Genomic DNA, 19,536 nt, shown 5'->3' with positions numbered 1-19,536 from the left:
GCTGGTGGGAAAGTTTACATAAACCTGTAACTGTGTCACTGAAACACACTCTGTAAAGAGCATCCACTCACCTCTCCACTAGCTGCCCTAAAAATAACTTCTTTGGTGGCAGTAGCTGAAACTCGTGTGGAGAGGAGACAGAGCTGTCTCTACAACTAGCCGATGAAGTTCACTCTCGGAGAGATCAGTTTGACCACAGAGCTCAGATCTTTCAAAGCTAAATGCAAACCTCCATTTTTCTTTGCCTTAACCTGCCCACAATGTGACATTTTAGAACAACAGCAACACAAAATAAACAAAGTCCAGTCTCCACTGACTAGAAGGGGGCAGGGAGAGGGAGTAGCGAGAGAAATGTATCTTGGTAGATGCACTTATAATTATGGACTCAGATACCATAGTGATAGGAAGTCATGTAAGAACCTAGACAGAAAGAAATTAGATATGTATGGGCATGAAAAAAAATATAATGAACCTCACAACTGTAGGGTCCTTCTACATTCTGTTCTGTATTCTGCAATATTCTGAAATTTTCTAAACTTTCAGTTTTTAAAGCAGAAAATATCAAGTTTCTGGGCCAGATCCTCAGCTGATGTATAATGGTGTAGTTCCAGGAAAGTAAATGCAGCTATACTGATATGCATTAAGCTGAGGATCTGGCCCTTCCTCATACCTCTTTAGAGACCACCATCATAATGTAACCTGATATTCTGTTGCCCTGCTAAGTAGACTTGCAGAAAACTGTCACAGAACGCAGAAGAGGGAGAAGAGGTTTTCCTTAAACTTTCAAAGAAAACATTCAGCTTTGGGATGAGACCAGATACGAGACGTGACATGACTATTCATTCATGTTACATAGAATATATAGACTGGGTGTATTATGTATACACACACACAGCTTGCTATTGACTGTAGGAAAGTAGTTCATGTTGCTTCAGTACTACAGGCATCCCCTCTATATAACCCAGAAAATAGCAACCCTAAAAGTAGATTTTCATAGTGAACACTTATCCACACACACCTTGAGGTACATCTCACTACAGGTTGGGGGCCAGCTGCCAGAATCTCTGTGGAGCACTTGCTTGGCCAACCACCTCTATTAGCCAAGCACAGGGGCAGCTGACTGTTTAGAGAAGGCTTTCCACCTCCATCCTCACATGATTTCTCTTCACCAATCTAAGTCTATACCATATATTAAACATTCTTCATGAACCTCACATGCATGATACATTTATATTAAAATAAAAATTTGAAAAGGGAATTGTGATGGAAATTTTGTAAATTAATGTGCAAAAGTAAAATGATGACAAACGTGACTGGCTGTAATGTGCATAAACGGATATAGACTGCTGACTGGGTAAAGCATGGTAACCAGGAAGATATCTAGGGAAATCCGTTATGAAATTTTGTAAATTTTGTCATAAGCCATTGACTTGCGTCCTGTACATTTCCCAACCGCTCACTGAATAAATTAGGTAACAATCTTGCTTAGAGAGAACAAGTTACAAAATGCACTATGACAAACAATGGTTTACAGCTAGTATGTTCTTTTTCAATTCTTAATACTATGATCCTCAGATGCTCAGCAAAATGCTCCCATTGAGAGACATTCACGCAATGGGGCCTAATTCTTCTCTGCCTTGCAGCTGGTGTAATCAGTGTCCAACGTGAGTGTAAGATGGGTGAAATGCATCCAGAGCAGAGTGCCAATGTGATGAGAAAAGGATACAGACTGATTTACCCAGAACAAGCAAGCTGTTTTCAGGCTGAAGTTCTAGAACTACATAGTATCACAGAAGAGGTGATATGTACGAACAGTACGATTATACTAGGTATTACTGAGTTTCTGATATAAATGATAATGTAAAATTCATTTGATTTGGAGAATAAAATGAAATTAAAGGTATGGGCTCTTCATTCTCATTAAAGTGATTTAAGGCTACAACTCCTTGTTTGCTTGTTCACTATTTATTTATTTGTATAGCAGCATAGGTGTTCATGGAACTCTTTAGCAGAACAGATCAACTGAAACAGGGAACATGGGTATCCGTTTAATTTATTATTATATTTATATTGATCACTAAGAGCCATTGTTCAGTGGTCACCTATCCACATTTTAATTTGGACCAGATTCTGCCATCCTTTGCCATGTGGAATCCATGAGTAACTCCAATGAAATCAATGGGACTATTTGTTCAGAAAGTTACCATTCCACAGGAGTGAAGGGGGTCGTGTTTGGCCCTTAATGAATATATCTGAGAAGAAAACCAAAACCATCCATAAATGAGAAGGAGCTGATTCTCTTATGTTCATTTCTTATTTTAAGTCATGTGCCATTTATTTAAAACTAGCTGTTCATTACTTTAATTCACTGCCTATAAAATGCATCACAATAATTTAACAGCATAAAATATATAACAATAAAAACAAAATGTGAATCAGGAAGGGCTTGATCCAGGGATCATTGAAATCCATGGAAAGACTCTCCTTTACCAAAATGGTCCATAAATCAGACCGTAGAACTGGGGGTGTCTCACAGGAAGGGCAACAATGATTAAAACAGAATTTTTTTTCTGATGAGCAAGTGTCTTCAATGATCTTTTAGGACTGAGTGTTACAAGCTGAGGCATATTCCCATGCATGGGGAGTTAGTTCTACATGCTAGCAGGCACCCTACTGAGAGCAGTGAGATGTTGGCCTGGGCTTGCAGTAGGGTGACCAGATGTCCCGATTTTATAGGGACAGTCCTGATATTTGGGGCTTTGTCTTATATAGGCACCTATTACCCCCCACCTCCGGCCCGATTTTATCTGGTCTCCCTGGCTCGCAGGGGCCCTTTGCTAAAATTCTGGCACCACCACCAAATTGAAGTAAAGGGTAGATATTTCAGATTTTGTCTCATGTTTCATATCTGCCAGTGATACTTTCCTGAGCCCCTGGAGTAAGTTATTTCTGAAGACATTTCATTTTTTACTTTGGGAAGGGCCAGGGTGCACCCAATGGCAGGAATTGAAGCTCAGTTCCTAGCTCAGGATATTCCCATACATCCTATAAGTGCCTTTAATCTCCCTCCTCAAACTTCAGATTGCAGAAGTTGAACAATGTCATATACTATCATTGATTTAGCATATTTTTTCAGGCTGAAAGTATAAACATTTCCAGCAAAGTGCAGCCGACTAAAAGATTGTTTGCCAAGTGCTGTCTCCTTCTTTAGTATTATGAAACAGCAATTGTGTTTAAATGGGAAAAAATAATACATCTGCTAATCCTTCACCCCTCTTCACTGTTGGCACACACTTTCCTGCTACATCCCTGGTTTATCACAGGCTGAAGAGGAGACTCATGTGGGAGCTATTGTCAAAACACCAGCAACACATCAGTAGGCAAACAACATTAGGCAAACACTAGCAGGACTCTTCTGAGCAGACACCTCCAAATTTTGCTTTGTCGCTTTACAGTGTGAATGGCAGTTCCATAATGAAGATTCCGTAAACTGAAGACACTAAACTGAATGTATACAAACTGAGCCAGGAGATTATAGTAATGAAGCACAGATCAGTGTATTAGGAGCTCCTGAGGCACTATCAGTGTTATTTAACATCAGATTTTCCTGTTCAACCTTTTCATAGATGCTACAAAGCCTGTACATTGCACATGATTTTTTTAAGTGAATGACTGATGCTCAACCCTTTCAAGCACCAAAAAATACCTGCTCTGCAAACTAAGTATCTCTTTTATTATATAACATTCTCTTACCTTTGGTTTTTGACATTTCTCCTTATCTGACACGTTGGAAGTTTTTCTCTTCAACATTTTAAAATTTATATTTATCCAGATTAGGAGCGGTTGTCTGACTTTACCCAAACTAAATGCAAGAGTGCAGGATATAGAGAATACACATCAGATGAATGGTACTTCCTCATTCTAGTCAGGATGTGACTTCACTCCTTTTTAGACTTGTGGAGTGGGGAGGAGTATGGGTGGGGGGGAAGAAACACCAACCATCAAGGCAGCACCAGCCAAAGTAATGAACACAGGCCTGGGAACCAAGAACTCCTGAGTTCTCTTCCAACCACTATCATTATTAGGTTTTAATAATAATGAAGAGAGCCTGCTTCTCCCAGTCTTCCTACTCATCCTTGTGGCATTGCTGCTTGTATCATTCCTATACAAGCAGACCCAGAGTAGAGTGGGAGTCACTGCTGCTCTGAAGCTGAGGTGACATTTTTCCTCAACAGATTTGAAAAGCAACATCACGTGTGGCCCAGCTGTTCCCCTAGCTCCCCCATTCCCTCTTGGCCATGTGGAACTGGTCGCCATCTCAGTGGCTGTAGAGAGAAGAAAGGCAGCTACATGGGGGTTTGGAGGGAAGGAAGAGGATGAGAAATCCCCACAGCTACCTTTGCCTTTTGCATGGGGAAACCTCTCAACCTTTCTCCACAGGATCTGGACTTCCTAAGGCAGCACTTTCAAGTCCCTTGTCCAGAAGCACCATCACAGATACTATGAGGAAAGGAAGAGATAGGACAAGCAAATCTGACAATAGACTAAAACAAAGAAAATAAAAAGTTCAGGAGAGAGTGACATGGGGGGGTGGGAACCAATGGCCCCTTTTTAAGCCCTTTAAAATCAGCTAAGATGCTTAAAGAAGAAAAGAACCACAGGGTATCCAAACCAACATCTTATTTTATGTTTTCATTTTAACATAATTTGCCAAGGAGACAGAATAAGGCAGCATCTCAGGGATAGCTGACTGGACTGCGAATCACTGCCCAACAAAACTTGAACCCATGCAAAACTCTGCTGACTTCCCGATGAAAGTTGTAAAAGAATCCAGCAGTTTTGAACAAAAACCTCTCATTTGGGCCACACATACCTTCAACAGAATCTCAACATGAAGTTTTTTGGTATACATGGATACCCATGGATTTTTTGAAACTTAATTGTAGAGCTGGTCAAAAAACAGAATGGAATTTTTATTCAAATTTAGTTAAAATGTTGATAATGAAATTTGTCAAAATTACAAATTTTGAACATTTTCAACTAGCCCTAGTTACTTGGTTGGGTTTTGTTTTAATAACAAACTGGAGATAGCTGGTCACATCAGACATCTTCTGGGTCAAATAAAACCTCAAAACTTTTGAATCCGTAAGCAATGCAGAGAGCTTAAAAAAAAAAGACAGCTTTGTTCTTATTTGTTATCCTTTTACAGATGGGTTTGAATGAACCTGAAACTTAAAACAAATTAAAAGGCAAGAAACCATGTGAACTGAAACCAAGGAGAATGTTTGTTAAAACCCAGCAAGAGATGCACAGCTTTCATATCAAGGGCTGCCTTTCCCTTATTCCTGTAAAAGCACTTCTAATGTTTCTGATGCATGAATGAGGAGAGGAATTAATAAGGGTGGTTATTATATTTGCTCAAATGTCCTCTTTCTTACTGTTTAACAATCAATGTAAGACAGCTCAGATATCAATTTTCAGATGCGTTACCATTTAATTTTGTTATACCAACTACTGTGTCTACATATGCAAATTTTAGGAGGCAATGTTAAGTTTGGGTGGCTGGTATGTTGAATAGGTTGATAACATATGATGAAAGATTCTAGCGAAATGGGGAAACTAAATGGGTGCCTGAAGTGTTCCTTTCCAGGCAGGTTTTCTTAACAAGGTGTAGAATTTCTTTGAAGACAATGCAATGTCATTCTTGGGTGTTAGCTGGACTCCAGTTAAATACGTGTTCAAGCTTAACAAAATACTTTTGTTTACAAATTTTAAATTCAGAGTTGCACCCACTTAAAAGATAGGGGACAAATTCAGCGCTGGTTTGTTTTGTGTCAACAATAAAGGACTCTAAGAGATAAATTTCCCATCCTCAGATATCTGGGGGGGATAACAACACCCCAAAAGTCCATTTAGATTTAACCATATTACCATAAGTATTGAACTTACCCTGGTAATTCAGTAATTACATAATTACATGTTTGTAGTAATTAAACCTATTTTTCTTTATAAATGTATTATAGCATTGCATTGCATTTCTCTTTGATCTTTTAAACTGTATGCAAACTTTAGGAGGAAATCATATTGCACTGATCACTAGAATGCAATTCTGTCCATCGTTAAAATCTTCATGATGAATAAATGGGAACTTGTCTGAACAATAATATGAGCTTCCTTTTTATAGCATATTGCTTGTTAAACCGGAAGAAAGAAGGCATTTCAAGAAATATAGTACCCACCCATATCTATTTCTTCTCCTCATTCACAGACCAGAAAAATTATAACAGCTTGAAGGCTGACCTGATTATCTTCTTGACCTGTGAAAGGTTGATACACATGCTAGTTTTAGAAACTGCCAAAGGAGGAAGAAAATCCAGCAAAGGTAACATTAAATGCACTTAATTTAGTAAACCAGTACATTTAAAAGAGGTTCCGTTTGAAATTAAAAACAACAGGTGGGGCAATAATAGCATACTTCACGATTTATAGCAGTGGTCCTCAAACTTTTGTATTGGTGACCCCTTTCACACACCAAGCCTCTGAGTGCGACCCCCCCATACAAATTAAAAACACATTTTTATATATTTAACACCATTATAAATGCTGGAAGCAAAGTGGAGTTTTCAGTGGAGGTGACAGCTCACAACCCCCCCATGTAATAACCTCACAACCCCTTGAGGGGTCCCAACCCCCAGTTTGAGAACCCCTGATTTATAGCCTTTTAATTTCAAACAGGTGTTCAAAGGAAGGGTGGCTATTCTCAAACCTATGTTATAGATATGATTAGAAGAGTTGAAAATCCTGTCTACTCAATGATACATTAAGAAATGTCTTATCCCATACAAAATATATGATGACTTGTGAAGCGGTATAGTGAATTCAATAGGAGCTGTGACTACTCAGCCTCTTTAAAAAATCAGGCCCTTAATATCTCAGATTAGACATCCAAAATAAGTGGACACATTTGAAAATGTTCGTGTTTATATGCAGTCTATTGACTGACATACCTCGTCTTAACAACAGGAAGCAATGACAAAGCAGCTATTTCACTTGCTTAAGTCACAGTCAGAATAGAGTGCCACTCTGTTGCACTCACGCTATGCAAAACCCCGTGAAGAGATTTCTGGTCTCAATGGAGAGGGCTGAAATGCCATCAGTTTCATCCTTTGTCAGTGGAGTGACATTGGCATGCAACATGGTAGAGAAAACACCCAAATCCTCTACTGAATCTCAGGTTAGGGGCCCGATGCAAATAGTAGGTGCTACCCAGGAAAGCAGGATGAACACTGATTCCTGACCCAGGGAGCACTGCCTTGGCATGCTCCCAACCTCTGCTAGCCTAAGCGGGGAGTGAAGCATCAAGATTCTATGTCAAACTTCAACCCCACATGGTAGCCCCATGCACTAGCTGGCCAAGTCAGCCACTCTTATGCAACGTCAGTTTAGAATCAACACCGGTTAAAGAAAAGATATTCTATAGACTATGATGAGGGAATGATTCTCAAAGAGAACAGATGCAGGATGTTCCACCAGCTACCTTTTTTTACAGCTTTGAACTGCAAAGACGAGATTTTTTTCTCTTTTTTTCCTGTTTCTGTGAGTCTACGCCTTCCTGCTGGGAAAACTCCAAGTCAATGAGATGTGGGTTTGTGTTTTGAAATGTATAGCCACAGGCTGATCCAACTTCCCAGTAATGATTCCACACTTGCAATTTCTGAAAGATTAATGTACGTCACCGGTGGTTTTCCTGTGTGATTATTTGTAATCAGATCACTGCTTCCTGGATGTGCGACAGATAACAAATCAATCTGCCGGGGGGTTCTGGTGTGGCTTTAGGTAAACATACGTACAGCAGAGACCTGCTAAGTATAGATGTACTTTTAAAAGCTAGAGTGCAAATGTTCATGTCTAGGACATCTCAGTAGATTATATTAGTGAATTCTGAGATTACTAATCAACTACAGGAATTTTTCATATAGGTAAATTGTATGATTATACAAGAGTTGGTTTATAATTATATAAGCTATTGCATAGGTTATCAGAAATGTCTTTACAAATATATTGAAAGAATGAGGACCCAAGGCACTGATACACTGCTTGTATACTCAGTAGGAAAGCCACAAAACAACAATATTTTAAATAGAAGTAAAAAACGTTCAGATACTTGCTGTTAATCTAATACACAAGATAGCAGGTTTCATTCTGTAGCTTGAAAAGCGGCTTAATGCACAAGCAGTGCAGTTGGGGATTTTTCAAGGTACCTACAGCATGTTGCTTGCCTGCCTATCTCTGATTAAAATCAAGATCAACAAAAGTAAATTCTGATTAACTCTAATGCACAGCCTGCTCAGTCAGGAAACTCTTTGTAGTCTGAGCCATCTTTTACCAGTAAACATCTCATGCTGAATTTCTTCACTCATGTCAGAATGTTAAGTTGCCAGACTGTCACATCATTAGAACTGCTGTTTAAATGCTAACATGAAAAAGAATAAATGGAAAACACTCCGTAGTTTCTTGCAGAGCTTTAATGGCATTTGGCCTAGATGGAAGATGGTATTTTTTCTTTCCCCTCACATGCAGTTTCAGGTGGGTGAGATTCAAAATTTGGACAGTCACTTTTGAATCATGTTAACATGTGAACCCAGTTAGCTTCATCAAGAGTATAATAGGGGCCAGAATGTCTCTTTGGGCCAGGGGAAATTGGGGCGCAAACATAGGGGTCCTGAAGGGAAATCTTAGGGATAGCCAAACTCAAAGAAAACATTTAGGCTGAGATTTATGGTTTGTTATTGTTTTTGATTGAAATCCCTTGAAGAGATGAGTTAGGACACTAACTCAGAATGTTCTCTGTATGTATAAATATCTTCTGTCTGTGTGTTCCTTTCTATGCATCCGAAGAAGTGAGCTTATGCTGAAATAAATGTTAGTCTCTAAGGTGCCGCAAGTACTCCTGTTCGTTTAACTCAGAATGTGTGTGTGTTCTGTTGAGTAAGGGATAGTGACGCAGGCTAGCAACACAGACTGCCTCTCCCCTGCATCCCCAACAATCAATCCGGGGATTTCATTTTTGGTGCCAATTTCTCTTGATGTGTCCAGATTCCTCTTCCTGTTGCTTAATGCTTACTCACCCCACCCCAGCCCTAAACCCTTCCCTTGTTGCACCAATTTTGTGGCTCTGCCCCTGCACACCTGTTCCCACACTCCCTCCTGTGTATCCCCTTCCTGCTTTCCCACTCTCTTATCCATCTCTCAGAGGCTGTCCTATGTCCCTCATCTTGCTGATGCCAGGGAAGGAGAGGGCAGAAAACAGGTTTGGAAATGACTTTCCCACATCTTTAGTGGCTGAACTAAGTGGGGCACAGCTGGAGCAGCTTTTGCAGCCTTGCGTGTGAAGGGAGGAGGCAGGTCTGCTGTTCCTTTCCTCCAGCCCTGTCTGGCTGGTAATCAGCTAAGGGTGGAAAACAAGTGCTTCAGAGCCATAGTCAAGAAGAGTCAGCTGCGAGGCAGGGTCCTTTCACTCAGGAAGCAGCAGGATGTCTTTAAGCCCGTGATCACACAGCAAATGTAAAGCATCACATTTGTATGAAGTAGCAAACCCTTATGGTTTGTTTTTTTACACCCCTCCCCCTCACCCCTTAGAAGAACAGTAAGGTTGCAAAGTCACGTATTCAAAAGTTGGGAAATGCCAGAATTAAAGGAGCTTGTGCAACCTTGGTTTGATTCCCTAGTGTATATGTATTCATACAGTCTTGAAGTACCTGATCACATATTTTTTCCCACAGGACCCCTGCCTCATTCAGGGCACAGGGTGGACCTGCTCTGGGGATGAATCAGAGTTGTGCAGTGAAGAAAATGGTTGTTTGTAGGACCCCGCCTCATTATGGTAGAAGCTGTATAGTCAATGAGGCAGGAAGCTTTAAAGTACTTATATGGCCCCACATCAGTGAAATATATGACTGCCTCAAAATGTATAATGTATTTATTCTCACAATACCTCTGTGAGGAAGGGAAGTGCTATTATATCCCAATTTTACAGATGGACAGTGGAGGTGACTTGAGAAGAGAAGAAGTGACTTGCCCAAGCCATACAAGAAGTTTGTGGCATAGCTGAGAACTGAGCCCAGGCCTTGTGGGTCCTAGGCTAGTACTCTAACCACTGGAAAACTAGTCTCATGGTTAAAGCATTTGAATACTGCCATGAAGAACTGGATTCTAATCCTGTCTCTGCCAGAGTTCCTATGTGATGCTGGACAACTCACTTGAACCAAAGTCTTCAATGATGGTCGCTAATTGTTTGTTCCTTAACTTCTGGGTTTAATTTGCAAAAGTGCTGAGCATTCTCAGCTGCAACTGAAGTCAATAGGTGCTGTGCTTTGAACATAAAGTGCTATGTAATGCTAAGTACTCTGAAACAAAATCCTCCCTAGGTGTCTCAAATTGGGCACCCAAAATTAGTGGCTACTGTTGACCTTTTCCACCTGCACAGATCCAGTTGCAAGACTGGAGCCTTAAACTGCAAACATTTTGAGGCAAGGACTGTCTTGTGAGTTTGTAGAGCAGCTAGCATCATAGTTGGGACTAATGGGAATTACTTCAATATAAATGTGAAATATTCATTTTTCTAGAGGGTTTTCTCAGTATTTTATGTTCTATTGAGGATATTTAATAAAATGAAAAAAAATGCATTAAAAACCACTCATGAAAATCTAAATATAAGAACCAATAGATGCTTAAAACAAAGCATAGCACATGATCTTAAATTATCTTAACCTTCCGCACTCGTGGGCTGTCATTACTTCTTGTTGTGTAAAACTGAACTTAATTTGTAAGTAGAGCTGAACAAGAAGTTGCAACATTTTCTGATTAATTTGGTTCTCTTCTTCTCATGAAATATATGCAATCAGATTATTATTTCCTCAACCTCAACAGTATTCAGTGAATATTTTCCCACACATTTATTTGATCAACTGTTCTCTGAATTTTAGGAGTTTGAGCTACCTTGATTAGTTATGATTGATCAACTTAATCACAGACTATCACTTCTGTTCTCACTGTGGATGACAGTGCAATTAAACTTCCAATGTGAATATTTGTGTGTGCAAATCTGCAATTTGCTTTACATATGTATTAGAGAAAGCAAATTTGATATTCTCTTTCCTGGCACTGTTTTTCCAGTTGATATTTTTCTGTCCCTTTGTAAATCAAATGCAAAGCCAACAGCATTCAAGTTACATTAAGAAATTAAATAAAACAAGTTCATCCATCCCTACTAGGAATTAAATTTGTCTGGGCTTAGGAGGTTTTCAGAACAGCAGCCCTTCTTTCACTAGAAGATCTTTATGCATATTAATTATACAATATCCATTAAACTGGTGCCCTTACACTAATGTTCCTGATGTTATATAATGTATCTAGAGATATACCTACCTTACAGAACTGGAAGGGATCCTGAAAGGTCATTGAGTCCAGCCCCCTGCCTTTGCTAGCAGGGCCAAATATTGATTTTGCTCCAGGCCCCTAAGTAGCTCCCTCAAGGATTGGGCTCACAACCCTGGGTTTAGCAGGCCAATGCTCAAACCACTGAGCTATCCCTTCCCCCCTTCTCTGTTATCACATTATCCTAGCATTGGAAATCCTCTCTGCGCCTCTCACACCCTTGCTCAGCATTGATATCATGTGACTTCTCCTCCATTTCTACATTAGTTCTGCAGTTCTGTATTCACAATACAATTTATGAAGCACCTATCCTAAACCATAAGTTTGAGGGCAAAATTTTAAAGCGTAAAAATAAATCAGTCCAATAAAGAGAATAACTAGGATTCAATGGGACTTAAAGACATGCTTACAGTTAAACATATACTTCAATGTATTCCTGAATAAAGATGGACTTAAACACATACTTAAATGCTTTCCTGAATCAGGGGCAGAATCAGCACTTCGTAGGCCTGAACCTTAAGATCCTGCATCACTTGCCACTGACTGTAATAGGCCTCGCATAACATCAAGCCATAAGTGTAAAATTTACCCCTGTGCAGAGGGACAAGTTGCAGCAGTTAAGCCCTCTGTACAGAGGTGAACTGTATCTAAAGAGACAGGCTTCCATAGGGAGATAAGCCTTAAACGGTGTGGGCTTATTGGTCAAAACTAGGAATTTAATGTGATAGCAAAGCATAACATCCAAGGATAGCTGTTTAGGTCTTCAGAAGAGCTGCTTCATTTTGCAAAATCAGAGGAGAGGTGATCTGCCATAAAAAGATTGTTCTTCTGAAAAATCCCCCCAAAAGTCAGTAATAAAATACCAGACTGACAACAGAAAATGATCCAAGAAAAGGCAGCATTATAATAGCATACGTATGTAAAATACTAGCCAGACAACATTTAATTTTCTTTTGTGTATGCATTACTGCATCGTTTTGACAATTCTAGAAGATGCCAAGGGGAAGTTGTACGTTCCATTGGCAGTACTTTGTCAGCAGCTGCACTTAGTTTAATTAAAATTTGACTCTCAATCATGCTTCATGCAGCAGGTATCAGTCCTTCATCTTTTTTTTTTAATTGCAAATGTTCATAACATTCAGAAAGGCCAACCACACGAAATGCTGAATTTCCACATAACACTCCCAACTATTATATTTTCCTTCAAATAGCTCCATGACTGCAATTCAGGAATCACTTCCCTTTCTTTCTGACTGTAGCTCAGGAGAACCAAATAACTATGTTGGAAACAAAGCCAGCAGATCTGGTAACAGAGGCAAACAGGAACTTTCCCTTACAACAAGCAGTCAGTGAAACAGTACAACTGACATTAGCAGTTTTATTTAAAAAAATACTTACTGTAAATACAATCTCTTAATTATAATTCTATTTTAGCAGCACCAGCAATACAAAATTTCCAAGATACGGTCCTGGAACGTAAAAGAAATGGTCCAATCTCAGTCATTTACACACATATCTGCCATTAAAATGAATGGATAATGTGTCTAACTCCCTTAGGTGGCTCCAAAAATCTCAGCAAGGTATTTCAAAATACCCAAAACCATAAAGTGAGATTCACCCTGGTGATGAGGGATGGGCACCATCTCTTCCACATCCCCTAAGTCCCACAGTGGGCTTGTGTGAGCAGCGTAACCACAGAGGGAGATGGGCCAATGCAAATGGAGATGTTGCAGCCTGGCCCATAATGACTATGCAGAAAAGTGGCCAAAAATTACTGTACTGGTGATGTAGAGGGGACTCAGCAGACATTCAAGCCCCAGAGGCTTAATAGTGTCTGCAGAGATGTGCTACAGTGTCACACCCATGGATCATGGGGTGAGTTGCACCCTCCCCATTACCCACTTAGTTGCTGGCACAGAGCCTAAGTACATTGGGCTGTGTGTGTTAAGTGGTGATTTGCACTCATTTTCTGTATTCTGTTGAAGCAAGCCAAAAAGCATTTATAAACTTATAGCTACTACAACTTCTTAAACAAAGAGACACAGATATGCAACAAAATCAAGGGCTGCAGATATCAAAGCCTTGGAAATATTAAAGCTATGTGAAACTCAGTAGTTTCTGTTTGCTGGGTTCATGCAGATCTTTGGTTTCAATTCTTATGGGTTCACCTCAGACCTTATTTTCTGATTCAAGTTTAAAGGAACCCCGAACTCTAACCGAACCAGTCACAGCTCCTGATTTTTCATCCCTTTAAGTATCCAAACACAAATCCAACACATTTCACAGGGAACTGACACCACATTTAGGTATAAATCATCCCCATTCCCTCACAAGATTAGAACACCTTAACAACATTTCTGAGAGTCCTAGGATGTGTAGTAAGATGAGGCCCTGAGACATAAACCTTTGGTAGCAGAGGCCCGGTATGAGGCCTGAGGCCTGAACTGAAGTAATGGTCAAGACATTGCTAACATAGATCAAAATTAGGCTGTGAGCCAGAGGCAGGCCCTGCTCACAGGAGTTGGCAAGAGGAAGGCTGCTAAAAGAATATATGCCAGGACAGCACCAGAACAGCCTAGTAGGAACACATCCCACAGAGATAACAAGGAACAAGCAGACCCAGCCTAAAGACAGAGTCAAAAGGACAATACAATGGATAGACAATATAATGGATAGACTTGTTTGTTCAAACCAACCTGTACCAGAAGAAAGGCAGCACCCTTATGCGTAGAGGGGCTGTACCTCAATGCGTTCAGTGATGTGTAACCTGTTAGTACTGTGACAAAATTCCTCCTCTACCTTGGTGGGTCCTGTGCTTATTGGCAGATTTGCTCACCTCAGTGATCTTCCCCACAGTCTGGGTCAACTCCTCCTGTGTCTGATCAGGAGTTGGGAGGGAACCCAGGCCTGCCCTCTACTCCGGGTTCCAGCCCAGGGCCCTGTGGTTTGCAGCTGTCTATAGTGCCTCCTGTAACAGCTGCATGACAGCTACAGCTCCCTGGCTACTTCCCCATGGCCTCCTCCAAGCACCTTCTTCATCCTCACCACAGGACCTTCCTCCTGGTGTCTGATAATGCTTGTATTCCTTAGTCCTCCAGCAGCACACCCTCTCACTCTCAGCTCCTTGCGCCTCTTGCTCCCAGCTCCTCACATGCACTTCCTCTCCTCTGGCTCCCCCTGCCTAACTGGAGTGAGCTCCTTTTTAAACCCAGGTGCCCTGATTAACCTGCCTTGATTGGCTGCAGGTGTTCTAATCAGCCTGTCTGCCTTAATTGGTTCTAGCAGGTTCCTGATTAGTCTAGTCCAGCCCCTGCTCTGGTCACTCAGGGAACAGAAAACTACTCATCCAGTGACCAGTATATTTGCCCTCTACCAGACTCCTGTACCCCACTGCCCTGAGTCTGTCACAGTACCTATATAAGAATGCATCCCTGAGCGGACGTCTTTGTCTGGTTTAAGGGGCAGTGGCAAATCCCACCACTGACTGAGCCGATCCATTGTCAGGGAGCACATATGTACTAGCAGAACTGTAAACATCTGAGCTAGAGACTGCGTTTTGTTTGACAAAAAACCTGGCCGGGTGCCTTCGTACCTTATTAGAGTCTGTGGTCATTCGGCGGTTTGCTCAAGATCTGCTGTGCCAGCTATCTGCGCAGAGCTGGGACAGCACACAGGGAGAACACACATACACGCAGCCGACTGTTATCATCATTGAACAGAACAGAGCACCATGCCAGTGATGTCTGACGACAGGATGTGTTTTGAGTTTGGACCAAAATCCAAAAGCAGGCAAATTGTACGTGCCTTTGGATTGTGCAATAGATATTCTAGACATGTCCCCTGCTTCCATCAGATCACCATCACACTTTGCAGTCCAGGACATCATGAAGGCATTAGTCACTTAATTCTGTGGCTAGGACACAGGGCGAGAGGCTGGGTTGAAGGCACAAGGAGGGTGATCATGAGGAATGGGAGAGTTTAGCTAGGATTTTAGTGGGTTTGAATAAAAAACAATTATCATAATGAGTCTGTAGAGAGCCTTTAGTCAGGAATTAACAAAAACTAGTTAGAGGGACAGTGGGATAGTTTCCACCCACAAACAACCCAGTCAAATAAGCATGGCACAGAAATACAACACAAACGCCTAACATCATCCTGACTGTTTTCTCTGTCGTAGCCCTGGCAACCACATTTCAGATTGTGTGTCTTTTAGATTGTAAACTGATTTGGGCAGAGACTGTGGGCCAGATTCTCAGCTGGTATAAATCAGCATAGCTCCTATGAAACCACGGATTTACACCTCATAGACTCATAGAATACCAGAGTTAGAAGGGACCTCAGGAGGTCATCTAGTTCAACTTCCTGCTCAAAGCAGGACCAATCCCCAGAAAGATTTTGGCCCCAGATCCCTGCATGACCCCCTCAAGGATTGAACTCACAATCCTGGGTTTAGCAGGCCAATGCTCAAACCACTAAAATCTGGCCCTTTTTCCTGTGTAGAGTTTAGCATGTTTTGGTGCTATTATAATAAAAATAAGTAATAGCCACAGCTCAGAAATATTAGCTACTTCCTGAAATTAGGATAACTACAGTTATCATAATAATACCCAGCTCTTTAGTTATCCAATTTTAAAATGTATATTTCAGAAAAGATCTTCTTAGATTTTCCAATATGGCAGTTACATGCATGCCAATTAAGAATTCTAAATTTAATCTGGAATTGTTTTTGAAGTGACGGGCAGGCCTGTAGCCATCGAAAGGGATAAGATGTGTAAAAAAAACCAAACCAATTTGATGGCCCTTTATCTTATGAAAATAGCACACCCAAAAAACTATAAAAAGCCCACAGTTCTGCTCAGCAGGAAACACTAACTTGTCTGCAGTGATATAGAAATATTTCTCTTAAATGTCCCCTGGGTTTGAGACAGCCAAAAAGCAGAACTGGAAGCTTTCGACTTCCTAAAATAAATTTTGCAGCACAACTGCATATTCTTTTCTCTGATTGTTCATTACTGGATGCTCTGCACTCACTACAATGACCTGGAGGATAATGATCGGGTCACTGGTCACCACAAGATAGCCAGGGGCCCACATCAGAACTTAACTAATAGGTAGCACCTAGAAGAACCATTATGAGCAGGAACAGTAAGTATGCACTGCTGTAGTGTCAGTCCCAGGATATTACAGAGACAAGAAGGGTGAGGAAATATCTTTTATTGGAACAACTTCTGTTGGTGTTGACAAGCTTTACAACTTACACAGAGCCCTTCTTCGGGTCTGGGACATGTACTTAGGCCTTGTCTACACTGCCACTTTACAGCGCTGAAACTTTCTTGTTCAGGAGTGTGAAAAAACACACTCCAAGCAATTCAAGTTTCAGCGCTGAAAAGTGGCAGTGTAGACAGTGCACCAGCGCTGGTAGCTACTCCCCTCGTGGGGGTGGTTTTTTTACAATGCTTGGAAAGCTCTCTCCCAGCGCTGATGCCGTGACTACACAGCCACGTTAGAGCACTGCTTTACGTTGTTAGTGAAGACATACCCTGAGAGTGCCACAGATAAATATAAGATGGAACAAATTGTTAACACATATTGCAATGGACCATTCAAGGTGAAGTGGCCAATTAACACCTCTCCAGTCACAGGGGGGAAAAGGAGAAAAAGCTTGTAGGGGTGTGGGGGGGGGGCGCTCTGGTATTTAGTGGGTTACAGATTGTTGTAATAAGCCATAAATCCAATGTCTCTGTTCAGTCCATGGTTTTTAGTGTCTAGCAGAGTTATGAATTTAAGCTCCCAGGTTTGTCTTTTGAAAGTGTTGTGCAGCTTTCCTTTGAGAATGAGGACTGAGAAGTCAGATATAGAGTGATCGCTTTGTGAAGTGGTCAGCCACAGGTCATGTGGTGTCTTTGTCTTATCATTTTTCTGTGAGAGTTCATTTGAGAGTGTATTGATTGTCTGGTTTCACCCACATAGTTGTTATTGGGGCACATAGTGTATTGGATGTTGTGATAGGCTTGTGTAGAACTCATGGATCTTGAAAGGTGTGTTGTGAGAGACACTGGTCATTGTAGCAGCAGTGATACGTATACCGGTTTTGCATCATGGACAACAGGAGACAATGCCAGAGTGCAAGTAAAAAAGCTGGAGGAAGCAGCCAAGAACTTGCTGCGGGGGGTTTTGAGGGGTGAGAGCCAGGAAGAAGAGCATGATGGCAGCTGATGTCTGGGAGAGCCAGGCCAAGGTAGTGGCCATGAGCAGGGCTGAGAAGGAAAGCAGGTCAGCAGGGAAACAGCTGTGCAACTAGAGGCTCAGGAGAGATGCTGGGAAGTGGCCACAGTGACTTGTAGAACTGGTCCTGGGAAAAGAATGGCCAGAGGTTGCCAGGGGTGTGCAGGAGGGAAAGCAGCCTCAAAATTTGGGAAACCCAGTCTATAGTATCATGGGAAAATGTATGATGCGTCCCTTCAAGTTAATCATATAATAAAATAATAACAATATCTATTTCTCATGTAGCACTTTTCATCTATACATCTCAAAGTATATTACAAAGGAGATAATAATACTTAGCACTTATTTAGCACCTTCCAGCTGTAGATCTCAAAGCACCTTGCGAAAGGGTGGATAAACATCATTATTCTCATTTTGCAGATGGGGAAGAATAAACCACTGTTGTAATAACCGGGATCTAATAAACTTACACAGTGGACCACACCATCTTTCACAACAATGTACATGGTATGTGTGACACTCTGTACTTCAAAGTAGCACCCCGGAACCCCCATAGTAACTACTGGCATACAGTTATGCTGTGTTTTATACAAAGTATGCCTTATATATATATAAATATTACTGAAATCTATTGTGAGATCAGGAACACCCACAAGCCAGCCATTCAGCTGCATCAAAGGAGTAGCCATCAATAGTCAGACAGGTGATTAACAGCTCATCAATACACAATCCACTATTCTAGAAACTTCTCAGAGAAGGCACGTACACCGTGGGGGCGGACTAACTCACTTCACAACAAATATCTTTCCAGCAAGCTTGAAGAAAGCATAAAAGAGAAGTGATATCATCACTTGGCCTCACTCTGCCCCCTCATCTCAATACCCAGAAACACATCTGGAAGACAAAGAGTTTAAACTAGGGAAGTTTGGTCCCAGGCTGGAAAAGAGTCCCAGTCTGTATATTGAGAAACTGTAACCTGCTTGTACCAAATGTCAGGGTGAGAAAAGCTGTATAATTTAACTCTTGCATAGACTAAAAGTTTAGGATTTAGAATCAATGTTTCTATCTTTATTTCCTAAGGTAACAAAGTTTGACCTTTAAACCTACCATTTATAATCACTTCAAATCTAACTTTCTGTAGATAATAAATCTGTTTTATAATTTTACCTAATACAGTGTCTTCTTGTTGAAGTGCTTGGGAAATCTCAGCTCAGTTTACAAAGGCTGGCGTATGTCCTCTCCACATTGAGGGAAGGGCAGACTGGGTAATGAACTTATATTGGCCAGGCTTCTGACCAGGGCAAAGTACAGTTCTGGGGTGCCAGGCTGGGAAGCGGGGGGAAATTGCCTGGTGTCTCTTTATTGTTGGTTCATGAGTGGCTGGGAGATCATTCATGTAACATAGTTGGGTATGTCCCTACCTGTGGATGGCTGTGTAAGGGTAGTGCCTGTCAGAGGCTTGTAACTTGACATCAGCATCACAGTGTGAGGGCCAGCCCATGTTGGTGGGAAAGTGGAGTCAGCAGTCCCACAGTCCAGGTTTCACCCCGGGGACCCGGTCACAGTACGCTAGCCACACAGCTGTCTGAAAACTTCTGGTCTACCACAATACTCATGATAGCACCCCACATGATGGTCCATTACAATGTCTTATAAAGGTTACCCAGCCAAGAATATATTAGTATTGCAAGTGTGACATTAGAAGGATATACTTCAAAGAAATACCTGGGCTATTGTTTTGTCCAAGTCCAAGATCAAAATACTTCTATAAATAAATAAATAGTATAACATATTTTGTAAAGCAATTATTTTATCCTGTATTGAATACAGTGTATGGGACTATGTTAAAAAATACCAAACAACAAAACTTTTGTT

The 19,536-nt window shown here is 41.1% G+C and overlaps 1 protein-coding gene across 3 annotated transcripts in view; it reads right to left on the bottom strand.

Moving 5' to 3' along the window:
* The window catches only part of SAMSN1 (SAM domain, SH3 domain and nuclear localization signals 1), a 75,951-nt gene that overhangs the window by 33,710 nt on the left and 22,705 nt on the right, over window positions 1–19,536 (bottom strand). The window contains exon 1 of one of the 3 annotated variants that reach the window (XM_039512941.1): window positions 3,754–3,901. The exons of the other annotated variants lie outside the window; for them this stretch is intronic. Coding sequence (XP_039368875.1) covers window positions 3,754–3,810 — 57 coding nt within the window. The 5' untranslated portion in view covers window positions 3,811–3,901. Of the gene's footprint in view, window positions 1–3,753; window positions 3,902–19,536 lie in introns of those variants that run through there. 3 annotated transcript variants of the gene reach the window in all.

Source organism: Mauremys reevesii, linkage group 1, assembly GCF_016161935.1.
Source record: "Mauremys reevesii isolate NIE-2019 linkage group 1, ASM1616193v1, whole genome shotgun sequence".
Taxonomy (NCBI): domain Eukaryota; kingdom Metazoa; phylum Chordata; order Testudines; family Geoemydidae; genus Mauremys; species Mauremys reevesii.
This window is presented reverse-complemented; position numbering and strand designations above follow the sequence as displayed.